We start from the raw sequence: 14482 nt of genomic DNA, 5'->3' as shown, positions 1-14482 counted from the left end.
TCTTTAGGAAATTGGATGAAAGCGTTCTTAAAAGCTTTTCTACCTCAGGTTTAAGGGTTTGAAGTAGTGGTTTTTCTGACTGAAATAAGGTATTAAAATTTGTAACAAGTGAAAGAACATACGACATGAATTCTAAATACACAATTGTAAATTGGTTGGTCATTGTGATGAGCATTTCTTCCGTAGTCTTTGATGGATCCGAAAAGACTGATTCGGTTAGGTAGGCTTTCAGTGGAATGTATTGTTCTATTACACGATCCACACAAGCCTTCAATGACAGCCATCGAGTTTGAGCTGGTGCGAGAATTTTATGTATTTCCACTTGAAAGAACTCTTGAAACTCTTTGAACTTCTTTTGCCTTTGTGAGCTTCTGCTGAAGTGAGTTCCAATAGAACGTAAGAAATCTTCGACGTTTCTTGGCAATTTGAGGCAAGCTTTGGAAGATGACAGGTTTATCATGTGACATGAGCATTTTATTACGGAAATATGGGGTAAATCTTTTCTGAGAAGCGCAAATACAGAGCAGTGTTCACCTGCCATCACGTTTGTTGTATCTGAACTAAATCCAACAATGTTCTCCATTGGAATATTTTTCTTGAGCAACATTTCTTTTAAACACTCATATAGTCCAGTAGCTGTTCCCGAGGTTACTTCAATCATATCCAAAAATAATGTTTCTACCTTGTTGATTTCGTGATCGTACATAATAGCAGTAAAACAACATTGTTTTACAGAACTCTGGTCTGTAGTTTCATCCATTAAGAGTGAAAAAAAGTTTCCTTTGGTACGTAATTTATCACAGATTTTTTCCATAAATGAAGTTCCTAAGACATTTTTTAAAACAGCTGTAGTTTTGGTTCGGTGTAAGTTGAGATTTTTAGCTATAGTGGAATCGGGAAAAATGTTTGTGCAGAGGGGACCCAATGTATCCATAAATGATAATGGTATATTGTGTTCAGCTAGAGCACCGGCTAATTTTAATTCAGCTATTCTAACATTCTTCTCTAAACCGTGAGGAAATATAAAAGATGAAATTTTTTGAACATTCTGTATCTCCGCACATTTTCTCGGGTGACGGTCTGATTTTATATGGCGAATTAGGTCACTTTTGTGTGCAATGATTGACACGGAACAAATAGAACACGATGCTAATTCATTTCCGTCTTTCAAATTGGGATCTTTTCCTATCCAACTTTTAAAATCCGGTTCTTTTAGCCACAGATTGTTAAATTTGTTGAGACGTTTTACCTTCTTTATTTTCTCTGACTCTTCAGATGGACCTGTAGAAGAACAGGGACTGGAAGCTGCGGATTCCAATACATCATTTTTGGATTTTCTCTTTCGTTCACCCTTAAAAAATAGAAAATTGTTAGAAAATTTTTGCGAGAGAAAACGAAATTATATTACAATCTCACTTGCATACCTACAATATCGTTAAACACGTAATAAATATAACGTACCTGCAAACTGCCTTGCTCCTTTGTAACTGCACACTTTTTTAACCATTTATCCATTTTAAAAAAGACTTATAAAACTCCGTTATTACTTATTATAAAATAAAACTTTCCAACAACAAGTCATCAATTCATCAAAATAAGAAGATGTACGTAAGAAAATAATCCTTCCACCATAGAAGTTATGACTAAAAAAATTCATATGTCTTCAAGTTTGGGTCCCGAACTTCAGGAATCCCCCGACATTATCATTTAAAAATAAATGCTACAGTGCTGCCATAAAAGAAAACTACGAAATCTTTCACCGAATGTACTTAATGTAATATTTATGGATAATCAAGAAATGCCCAGAATCCCCGCATTTTCCCCGCAAAAAGTTATTCCCCGCAAAATACCCAATTCTTGAAAAAGCTGAAAAATTCCCCGCAGTTTGGGGAATTACCCACAAATCGGCAACGCTGCAGACGATATAGCGGGAGTGGCCGGCTGCCGCTTCGACGCCTTGAAAGAAAAAGTCGGGAAAAAGGAGGGAGAATGTGGGAAAATGGGGAAAAATATGGGGAAAGGGAAAAGGGGGGGAAAATGGGGAAAATATGGGGAAAGGGAAAAATGGGGAAAATGTGGGAGATTATGGGAGAAAGGTATAAGGCAGGGGGGAGGAAGGTAGGGGGGAACCTGCGCCCTGACAAAGGACGTTTTAGACTATTGCAAATGTTTCTTCTTGATGAGCACCAGGGAGCCGGGAGAAAGAAGAAGGCCAGGTTTGTTTTTTGTCTATAATGATGACTGCTTGACCCCGTGGTTTTATTTATTAATCAATTTTGCAGATAAGATTACAGATTTTTATACAAGTTTTAGAGAGAGAATTTGTTGCATAAATTCGAATATGCGCAGAGGTGAGTTTGTAAAGGAACTACCTCTGCGTAAATTCAAATTTATGCAAATTAATTTAAGTCGGTGTACAACGTCCGGTACACCATCCTTCACTCTTGCATTCTACATTGTCCCAAATCTCGTGTCGCTTTGTAATGTATTGGACGTAAGTCCGTTAATTAATTAATAAATAAATAAACACCTTTTGTGATATCAAACCAACCCGTCAAACCACCGTTCACCCTAACACATGCAACGCTTCCCTCATAGAGAGATGTAATTGCCTGAGTGAGATTCGTATTAACTCCATACTTGGACAACACCTTCCATAGTTTTTTCCTGTCGACTCGGTTGTATGCTTTTTGTAGATCTACAAATGCACAGAAAAGTTTCTGGTTTTTGCCAGAAACTTCTCAGTGAGCATACGCAGTGAGAAGATTTGGTCCATGCACCCCCTTACACTCATAAAAGCACCTTGCACATCCCATCCCATATTTTACCCTTTATTTCCTTTTTTATCCTTTCAATCAAAATTCTATCATACATCTTGCTAACTGAGTTTAGCAGGCTAATAGCACTATGACTTTGTATAACGGTATTATCACAGCTCTTCTCCGATCTAAATGTGTGTAACCCTCCTTTAAACATTGGTTAAAAAGATTGTACAACCATGTGAGAATTATACGGCTATAAATTGAGTCGGGCCATGTCAAGAGTCAGAACAACAGCAGGGTATGTATGAAGCAAGGAGTGTGTGCAAAGACCGAGTTGTTTTCGGGACGTCCTGTCTGCCTACCTCTGCTATTACCTACGACCTATTCAAATCATTTTCAGAAAAGTAGGGCGCTGTCCCAGGTTGCTGAAAATTTCCGAACAAAATATATATAAAGTTTTGAAGTTTTGATTGAAAATTTACTTTAACCCACATATCGAATTGATCCAAGGTAAATTTAATTAAATTCGCTTTGCCCTTAATAATAATTTTGGCTAGTTCACTATAGTTACAGTGAACTTTTCCAAACCCAGTACCTATTAAATTTAAATGTAAAAATCATTTTAGACTACAAACAAAAAAATACAGTGTGTGGCAAGCCTACGCATGACGGAAGTGAAACTTTAATTATTCTTCTCTCTCTCTTTTCATTTCATTCTCTCTTTTTTTCTGTCTATTGACATATTTATAAGTAGCATATGATAAAAAAAATTAAAAATTATAAAAATATGGGTTTCGAACCCGGGTCCTGCATAACGAGTGTCGAACGCTCTGCCTCTAGACCGCGGTTATTACGTATTCGGCCAAAATATCATATAGTCAAAATATCTAAAAGTCGCAGCACGAGAGCATTTTATCACTTTAAAAAAAATTATTATTAAAAAAATCACAAAAAGAAAAAAAAAATTAATTAAAGCGGGGATCGAACCTCGGTTCTTCACGATGACAATCGGGCGCTCTGCCTCTAGACCGCGAAGCTGAGTTGGGAGAGTGACCTAAAGTAGGTATATAATATTGGCTAGGCTCCTATAGCGAAATGATCACGATTTTTCATGACGGTCATGAGTTGGTTTTACTCCGGTCCTCGAAATTGCATAACGCCCGTAAAGAAGTTTCATTTCAAAAAAGATCCTCACTATTAGAACCTCACTATTAGAAAGTGAAATTTTCTCTCTGAAAATCTTAACCCCACAGGGCTGAAAATTTTCAGGGATTTTTTTTTCTCAACACTTCGACACCTCAACTTATTCTGAATTAGCCTCGGGGTCGATAGATCCTAAATATGGCTCTGGAGAAAGTCAGCAGATGAAGTATTGGTTTGGTGATGGCTTTGTATTCAAATTACAACATCACTGTTACAATTACAAAATGAACGCTCTTCACAGGTCTCGCCAGGGCCCTATGCGGGTGCAATTGGAGCAGTTCGCTCCAGGTGCCGAATTTCCAGGGTGCCAAGGCACTGATAATTCATAATACCTAACAGCCCTAACACATAGCCATTGATATTATTTTTTATAAAAATTGGTCTACACAAAAGAATGAATCATCAAAATATTATTGATTACAACCTACCTAGGCGTCCACTGATTTTGACAAGGGGTGTCAAAATTATACTTTCGTATACGCCTTTATCGTTTAAGAAGCTTGTACGAGAAGTTTACACCAATTGGGTTGTCAAGTTTATCTTCATATCTTGTGACGCGTGCTGTTCACGAATTCTCACTGGCTGATAAATGAGCAACTTACATTATGGGATTTGAGGAATTAACGTATGGAACATGCATATATATTATCCGGGCTTTCTAAGCGAGGTGGCGGAATTCGAAGGGGAGTTGTATTGTGAAATTACCTACTCTTAAGTGGGGTTATTTTTAGATTGGAATTATCTATAAGAGGGCATATCTAGTTTTTAATATTATATAGCTACACTCAATACACATAATTACCGAAAACAATAATTAAAAAATATATATATCATCAGAGTGCAAATTGACACCTACATTTTTTAGTACAAACATTCTTAGCAATCGCTGGTTAAAATCCTTCTGGTACGTGCTGATAACACCCTGTATATACCAGCCTTAGGATTAGTCTAAGTCCTATCAGAGCTTGTATTCCACGTCATTTCCATTTATTCATGATGATTGTTTAATTTCTTTGTAACATTTGTTGTTTGTGTGTAATCTTTTCATTCTCAGGAAGATATGAAAATTTACATACATACAATATTGTCTTTATAATTCATTATCTAAAAATAATAATTATCTACATCTATTTTTGAGAAAATCACATAACTTTATCTGATTAGAACAGAAGAATGAACTCTAAATTTAAAAAAATAAATAGTAATTTAAGTAGTTATCTCCGAGATCACAATTATATAATAAAACAAATACTAGTGTATAATTCATAAATTTTATTCATAATTACATAATGGAAATTTTGCAATAAAAACAGAAGAACTATAATAATAATTACAAAGTAATGGAATGTTCCGTTTCAGTAAAGAGCAGACAAAACAAGAGGAAGTAGATATTCCCTTCAAATAAGGAAAATATATAATTCTAAATAATATACAACCAAACATGATATTAATTAATTGTCTCAAATGGCAAAATAATAATATTACATAGTAAGAGGATAATGTCTTCTTTATATCCAATATTTCCAATTTAAACACTAATACTTTCCAAAATTATTTTGAATTTAAAGCGATACAAAGATATTTACAAATTAAGAATTTTTTTTTGGAAAATCAAACATATTTTTACAAAGCCTTTATAATTTACAATCCAAAAGTTATTTCGATGGACCGAATTTATATAAAATAAGTCTGTACTTTTAAAAAATAAATAACATTTTCTAATAACTGACAATAAGGAGCCTTGTAAACCAAACAAGTTTTTCTTACAGTTCTTAAGTTAATTAATATATTTGAAGCACAGATGTAAACTCAAGGTAAAATAGTAAAAAATGGAAGGCTAAGAAAAATTAACACAATATTTAGAAAGAATTTATTTTTGTATTACGAATTTATTAGTCTGATTTCGAAAGGAGAGATAAAATACATTTAATAGAAAAATATACAGCTTTATTTCATTAAAAGGACTAGAAACTAATGGAATGCAAAAAGCGTCTTAAAGGCAAGAATGATCACTAAATTATATACTTTATAAAAATATTTCAACCATTCGATATATTATTCAAGGGAGATAATTTAACAATATGTATCATCATTATTTTAGAATGAATTTATTGAAATGATGAAAGTAATTAAATTATAAAATAATACATTTTTTTATCATTAAAGATTGTTTTGTTGCTGGTCAAGTTTAATAGGTACTGGGTTTGGAAAAGTTCACTGTAACTATAAACTAGCCAAAATTATTATTAAGGGCAAAGCGAATTTAATTAAATTTACCTTGGATCAATTCGATATGTGGGTTAAAGTAAATTTTCAATCAAAACTTCCTTTTTATTTTTTATAATAATTCTGGAAACGTTTCTCAACACATTTTTCAACAGAAGACAACTTCCCGACACTTTTACAAAACATGTTCACATAATATAATATGTTAAAATTTCTCAATCTGAAAGCAGAACACATTTTAAAAAATTCAGATGTCCTCAAAAGCAACATGAAAAGTTGATTACTAATATCAAAAATAGTATTTTTTCTTAACAGTGCATTAAAAAGAATATCAAAAAGAGAATCTCAAATACATAATATTATGAAGATTTCATTTAATTCATTTACAGATAAATTTCAATTTATTATTTAAATATGTACCTAATTAAATTACGTAATGAATAAAATCCTTTAAAATTACGTTACAAGATGAAAATAAATATATTTTGTTTCAAGAATGCAACAGTAACAATAACTTTATCAATGTAGACGATGAAATTTAATATATTATTTTAATGGTTGATACCGCTGTAGAGATTAAACATTATCTAATGAAGGTATACACATGTTTGAGTTTTAACCCTTCCATAACCTACAAGAAAGGCGCTAAGACAAATGGCATATCTACCTAATGATATAATTTATAAAAATCTATTTAATGTGATCCTGAAGTTATCATTACGATACAAGAATGCCGATATTCAATTATAAAATACATATTAAAGTGTAAAGAAAATGTGATCATTTAATGATGGAATGCTGCTGTATTGATCGAGAACTAAAATGTTGTATTGAGTGGAATCACGATGAGCGGATCATTGAAGATAAGAACATATAACAGGAAATTCCAAGGGCTTAACGGTAAGAGTAACGTCCATTGTTCTGGAGGATGCTAGCTACAAGAATTCGTCAAATATAAAAAACACAGTTATGAGATTTTATTTGACGGATTTGAAAAAAAAAAACTCATATACATTCATGTTACTGTACCGCTGACTATCGTTCTACAACTCACCGGGGTTCATTATTAACTGACATTTCAGTGAGGCCTCCGTGTATTCTAGTTACTGTCGCAAATGTTTCTGTTTGTTTCATGCTGACAGAGCGTGGAATGTATCTTCCTTATTTGTAATTAAATATGTATTAATTTTGGCATTGGGATATTTTATAAATATTTGTCGTTATGTAAGTTCCCTAATGGGGAAATTAAAGGGAAAATTCAAATGTTTTGTATTTGGGGTCCATTTGAGGCTATGGGCTGCTGCCCAGTCAATCCACGAGTTGCTTCACTAATCACTAAAACATATTCCGAGGCCCGTTGGACAAATTTCATCATAACAACATTTAAGTTTAATTTATTTTTCCATTTATTGCCATGTATTTCATTTGTAGTGACTTAGAGTTGACTTCAATCAAACATTTGTCTCAATATTATATAATTAATTAATTAAAAAATAGTTTTTCAAACAAAATTTCACTGAAAAGCAACATTTAGCTTTAGGCACTCCAATCACAAGTCGTGTTTTAAGTTGAAAATTATTTTATACACATAAGATATTTTGATAAAGATTTTATAACACAGATTAACGTTTAGATTAGAAGAGATCAGAGTTAAATACAATACCAAGTCAAAGGATGGATTCTTATTGATTTCACGCCTACGTAAGCCTGATTGGGAGAGGACTGATGAGGGAGAGCCTTCGATCTCTCCAGTTGGACTCTCTGGACCGATCGCCTTGCACCGCAATGGCAGGGAAGGATTGATATGTCTGTAACTCCTGGACACACTCTCAGATTCCAACCATCCCTCATACCTTCCTCTCCTTAAAAACACCCTCCACACAGCACAGAAAATAATGTTTTTTTAGCATTAAATGAAAAAGGCTACGACATCTACCAGATTATTGACATGAAAACATTACATTTTCAGATTTACTCTGGGTTTGGTGGACGTGAAACTAATAAGTATCCATATAAGAAAATAGATAATATTAATTGGGAATTTTTAAACCATTTATTGGAATCAAAATTTTTCACAATTAAATTTTTTCAATTCAAAGGCCAGCTTGAATTTATTGCATTTAACTATATTAAATTTGAATTATTATTTTTTACATTGCACCATCACAAATTCCAATAGAACCTTGTTATAAAATATGATAAGACACTACACATAGTTTTTGATACATAATGAATGATATGAATTTTATGACAAGATGATATTTTTTATTGTCTGAGTAAAATAAATATTATTTCTCGTTGTGTCTTAAGCAAGGTTTAAAAGAGTTAAAATCATTTAAAATTAAGGACTAAAAATCACAACACAGGTGTATTTTGACCTTATACTGGTATTTTTTAAAGTGGCACGATTTTCAAACACATTGTTTCTGGCAGAATAAATTAAAGATTCATTTGTAACGGCGATTCATTGAATTTTAGAAAAAGATTGTATTAGTTCCGATGTGGGTTATAGTATAAGCAAACTATAAGCAAACTTTTATCCAAGATTGATAGAGTGCATAATCCAGTTAATATAATACAACTCGGCTTAAGTTTTTCCGCAAACAAAAATATTACTAAATTACGGAGTTCAAACAAAACAAATGAAAGGTTTACAAACGCATCTGTGCATGCGACCAAAAGAGAAAATGAAAAACATACGATTTTTTCAAATCATACATTTTTGTATCCACAATACCTTAAGTACGTACATAAGTTTGTAGGTCTGTGGTTTTAAATATTGAAATTATAAGTCACCGCGTGATACCCATGAATGTTTTTATCAAATTTGTAGATAACTTACTGTAAGAAGGGCCCGCCAATATATTTGTAATAAGTAAATTGTGTACAGGATATAACACAGAATTATGCGTGTTTGTAGCAGCAATAATCCTGGTCGTTTTAAAAATAAATAAGAACAAAGGTAAGGACACACTGGGCCCATGTATGCAACGCATTAAGACATCTGGACAACTTCCAATCCATTCATTTGTAATACAATCCATGCAATGCCGATCAGCACTGTCGAGAGTGGTGTGGGGTATTTGAAATGTAAAAGGGATGGCCGTCACGCCATTCAAACGTTGATTTGACCTTTAAGGTTATGTTTGTTTTGGCGTTTATTGCTAGCGTAGGTTGCCCACGTGGGCCCAGTATGTCCTTACTTTCAACGTAACAGTCAAGAAGTGTTAGATTCCGAGCAGATGGAATTTTAAACGTAATCAGGTTTTAATTAGTACGGGAATGTTCGTCAATATATTACAACATACTAAGTAGGTACAATCTCATAGGTAATGAGTTTTCATGGTTCCCCATATCAATTATTGTTAAAAATACAAGTGTTGTTCATTGCGTGGCGGCGCCACTCACTAATATTATTATTAAATTAATAAGTACATATTTATTTAGCTACTGAATTTTAGACCGCAACAATTCTCACTCTGATTGTTAAATCACAAATTGTCATTATTAAGTACATTTTCATTTGAAATCATCAAATAACATTAATCAAACGACATTCAGATTGCAAGATTCACAACGCTGGGGTTTGTTCCGCATTAGATACAACATATTTCCAGTACAAACTGGATGTATTCCACTTTAGAAACGGAATTCATTGCTAATAATAATATTATGGGATATATTATGTGGAATGAATACAGTTTATTTATTATTCCAATTTCAAATCAGACACGGGTTTCTTCCCGCATTAGAACTAAGTACGATAGTCGTATTTCATTAAAGACAGGTACAACCGGAACACTTCTCTCGTTAAACAACAAAAAGGCAAGCAAAATTAGGAATTATTATTTTTCGCACTGATGGCAACACGGTGATTTCATTGCTATAATAATATACACCAAACAAATATTTACATACACTGCAATAAAAATTAAAAAAAAAAAAATCAAAACTTAGAAGATCAAAGAAATGACGTTCTCATATATACAAAAGTATAGGAGTTATTATTGCATATTAATCGATGATAGTTGAATTACATAATATAGATATTGCGTTGCATTACTAACATTAAGTTGCTTGGGAGACAATTACGTAAAACCAAATTCACAAATAATATTTACGACTGATATTAGAACTGCACTAATAAATCTCTTAAAACAGCGTTAAAAAAATGCTGTTTAACATTATTGTAGTTGTTTTATTTATTGAAATAATACAAATAATATTCTGTTTAATCATTGAAAAAGCTATAAATAATTAAATATGTTAGCTGCATCGAGGGAGCAAAATACGTTATAAAACCTTTGGACGGGTTCAAAACATAACCAAATGGGGACATCTAATTTATTAGGTGACTTTAGCCAATTGGCGTTGAAATGGAAACAATATCAGGTGACTTTAGTCGATTGGTGTTGAAGTGGAAACAATATCGGGTGACTTTAGTCAATTGGTGTTGAAGTGGAAACAATATCGGGTGACTTTAGTCAATTGGAGTTGAAATGGAAACAATATCAGGTGACTTTAGCCAATTGGCGTTGAAATGGAAACAATATCAGGTGACTTTAGTCGATTGGTGTTGAAGTGGAAACAATATCGGGTGACTTTAGTCAATTGGTGTTGAAGTGGAAACAATATCGGGTGACTTTAGTCAATTGGCGTTGAAATGGAAACAATATCGGGTGACTTTAGTCAATTGGCGTTGAAATGGAAACAATATCGGGTGACTTTAGTCAATTGGCGTTGAAATGGAAACAATATCGGGTGACTTTAGTCAGTTGGCGTTGAAATGGAAACAATTTCGGGTGACTTTAGTTGATTGATGCGTCCAAAGGGTTAAGTATTTAAGAAGCAATTAAAGCAAAGTTATTTGACTAAGTATAAACATTTTAACACAATACATAACAAAATTATATCACTGAAGTTTTAACAAAGGGACGGTTTTTAGGCACAAGTAAAGAAATTGTACATCATAAATCAATTCAATGTAATCTTTATATTAGAATCTGTAGACGAAAATAAAGATAGCATTATATAATTATGGATCTAAAGATAATCACACTAATTAATAAATAATATAAGTTCTTTTACAGACAGAAAAAATGATTAAAAAATTATGTAAAGTCAACATTTAGAAAATTGTCAAAGGGGTATAATAATTTAAAATAAATTTATCACAATACTGTAAACGTTAGGGTTAGATTTTTTTGTAAATAATCTGTGCATTGAACAGACAGTAAAAGAGTTTATAAAATTAATTTTTAAATAGTTGCCAATTATTTATAGAATATTTCATTTGTTCCCCGTATCAAAAAATTATTATGTAGAAAGTAATTGTTACAAAAGAAATATATATAATAAAAAAACATGGCATGATAAAGTGGAATAATTATTCAAAGACGATTGATTAATAAAAAGTTGTCCAACAAAATATGGCATATTTTCATTGCAGCTCATACATTAAAAAAAATGGCATAAAAATTATTTTTGATCGAGGAAAAAATGATTTTCAGAAAAAAAATGTTGACATCAAATTACACAGCACCAAAAATAATAAGTAAGTTTAATAAACAAAGATAAATTTTCACTTTTTCACTCAAATATACTGACACTCAATTTGATAACTCTTTAAGTACAGAACCCATTCATTTTTCATTGCCATTAAGTACATTCATATTACAACATCTTCAATTAATAATTTCCTAAATTTAATTATTAATGCATTTGCTCCATTTTTCATAGACAAGTTTAAATAATACACACCCTGTTTAAAAAGTATCTCACTGATGGCATTTTAAAAGTTAAAACACATATTTACAGGTGGCGACCGACTGACTGTACTCGCAGGTCGCAGTCTCACTCAAAGCAACAACTTCCTGCAGAAATGCCTACACACTGGAGAATGTGAATTTTTCCTGGCATGTAAAAAAAGAAAGCAATGCTATAATTTCTAAATGTTTCTTTGTCTGTTTCGATAAGCTTGAATAACAATAAAATGGAATGCAGCGAACATCATTTTGAAAAAGCTGCAAACTGTCGTTATGCAACTTTTTTTCTGAAAAATACTGAAATGGTAACAAATTTTAACTTTTGTGGCAAATCAACACCGCTCTTCCCTAGTTATTGGGAATGATAACTTGGGTAAATAAATAAACATCCACCACAATGTGAAAAAGAAAGAAATCGATCGAAACAATCGAAAGCCGTTATATAGAAATAACAATGGCGGCCATTTTTAATGTCAGTGACTAAGCATTCATGAAGGAAGATGTTGGTTGGAGTGAGTTTAGTGACGTCAAATCCCCTCTACATTATCAGTCAAGTTACAAATCTATACAAGTTTATACGTCCGTACAAAAATGAGACTGCCTCCTTTATACATTGAACACAATACCAATTTTATACAAGTTCATACGTCCGTACAAAGATGAAACTGCTTCCTTTATACATTCAACACAATCCCAATTTTATACAAGTTTATACGTCCGTACAAAGATGAGACTGCTTCATTTATACATTGAAAACAATCCCAATTCTTGAATCACCATTCAGTCATAGAAAGTTCCTTACAAACAATATTTATAAATTAAATTACTTCATACAATCCAATATACAATATCAATGAATTAAATAGTTAATCGAAATGTTTCGATATATATTATTTTGTTCCCAACAGTACACAACATTTACGAGTGTGTTGGTGCTAATTTCTGATAATGAATTTTACTCTATCGCTGTTTTTAAGTGTAGAGGACATCCCCTTAAAAGGATTAATAACATTTGAGAAATCTGGTTTGAAGACATTTACCTAAACACCGTTGACAAGGAAACACATCTAGTGCTAGAATTCTCAACAAATATTATAAATCTTAGAGATTGACATGCGCCAAAAGGAGTGGAATGGTAATGTTGTGCATATATTTGACCAAAATGGAAAAACAAACTACATATAAAATAACAATCAACCAGTGGAAATTAACAAAAGATTACCCACAAATGTTCAGTTACAAATAAAAATTACCAGAATTTTTGAGGGTAAATTATGTTACAATTTGGCAAACACCAAATTATTAGTTTCTTGAAGAGAATCTTCGTGCCACAGCAGTAAAACACTTGACTCATTAAAAAACCAGTGGGGGCAAATAAAAAAATGTTTTTCAGACATGTGAATAAATTAAAATATGTATACATATTATGTAGCATATTCGCGCCTCAAGTTGAAGATATTCGTATCAAAGCATTCCTTGGAATAGCTTAAAATACGTTCAGTTGCCATCATTTCACACAACTATGGTCCAAATGTCGCACACGTAAATACTGATGTTTACCCACTAAATGACAGAGTTATGGTTGGAAAACACCTTTGTCTGCCATATTTGTTTACTTGTAAATAGTTTTTGTGGGTGAGATATCAGCCGATAACTTTAACATTCTACCAATTGTGATCCTTCTATTGATTTATGAAAGAAAATATTTTATGGACTATACATATACATATAGTTGTGTACTTCATAACACAAATATACAGTCCAAAGTTTTTTTTTTAAAAGATTTTGACTATGTACATTTTGGACCATGGTTGTGTAATACTACGGTAGCATATTTGAATATGCAATATATGCAGCTGCCTCCCAACCTTCTGGAGTCCTCACTACCTACAGACTCGAAATATTCTCTAAATTAAGGATTTACACATATTTTCACCAGGAATTAAGCGCATCCATACCATACCATCCCTTTGGCACGCAATATCAATATAACCGAATCTAGAATGTACACGGATGATTATTTTTACATGACAACACAGCATCTATGGGAGCGTGCGTCTCCGACGACTTCGCTGGTGTTGCCGCTGAATCGTGGCACGTCGTTCTGGGGGAGGTTAGAGGGGAGGGTGCCGTTGAAGGACTCGCTGGCGATCAGGCTGGACTCCGTTGGGCTGGCGTTCCGGTTCTGCGCCCGCTGCTTTTTCAGGTCGGCCAGAGTGCCTGCACATGGAGCAATTTCATAAGTACCAATTACATAGTGGAATTCGAACAATTGGAGAGTAGGAAATAATTTATAATAATATATACAGTGAAACCTCTATCTATTGGTTTTAAAGGGACCTATCGAAATAAACGATGAATGCGGGAAAACAATAAATGCGGGATTAAGAGGACAAAACACAAGGAGATACGATCCAGTAAAGATACCGTCCTCCCAATCTGCATAACCGTTGGTAGATTAAAATTATAAGAAGAAAATAAGTATTAGATGTAAATAAATGTATTTATTTAAAAAAATACAAAGCT

At 32.7% G+C, this 14482-nt stretch overlaps 1 protein-coding gene across 1 annotated transcript in view; it reads right to left on the bottom strand.

The window, feature by feature from the left end:
- Positions 1-5868: 5868 nt before the first annotated feature.
- The window catches only part of MYPT-75D (Myosin phosphatase targeting subunit 75D), a 107645-nt gene continuing 99031 nt past the window's right edge, over positions 5869-14482 (bottom strand). Inside the window, exon 11 of the mRNA XM_089633093.1 lies at positions 5869-14176. Within this exon, the coding sequence (XP_089489219.1) occupies positions 13980-14176 (197 nt within the window). The 3' untranslated portion in view covers positions 5869-13979. The remainder of the gene's footprint in view (positions 14177-14482) is intronic.

The sequence above is a fragment of the Hesperophylax consimilis genome, chromosome 7 (genome assembly GCF_061612785.1).
Source record: "Hesperophylax consimilis isolate HC1 chromosome 7, BYU_Hcon_1.0, whole genome shotgun sequence".
Taxonomy (NCBI): Eukaryota; Metazoa; Arthropoda; class Insecta; order Trichoptera; family Limnephilidae; genus Hesperophylax; species Hesperophylax consimilis.
This window is presented reverse-complemented; position numbering and strand designations above follow the sequence as displayed.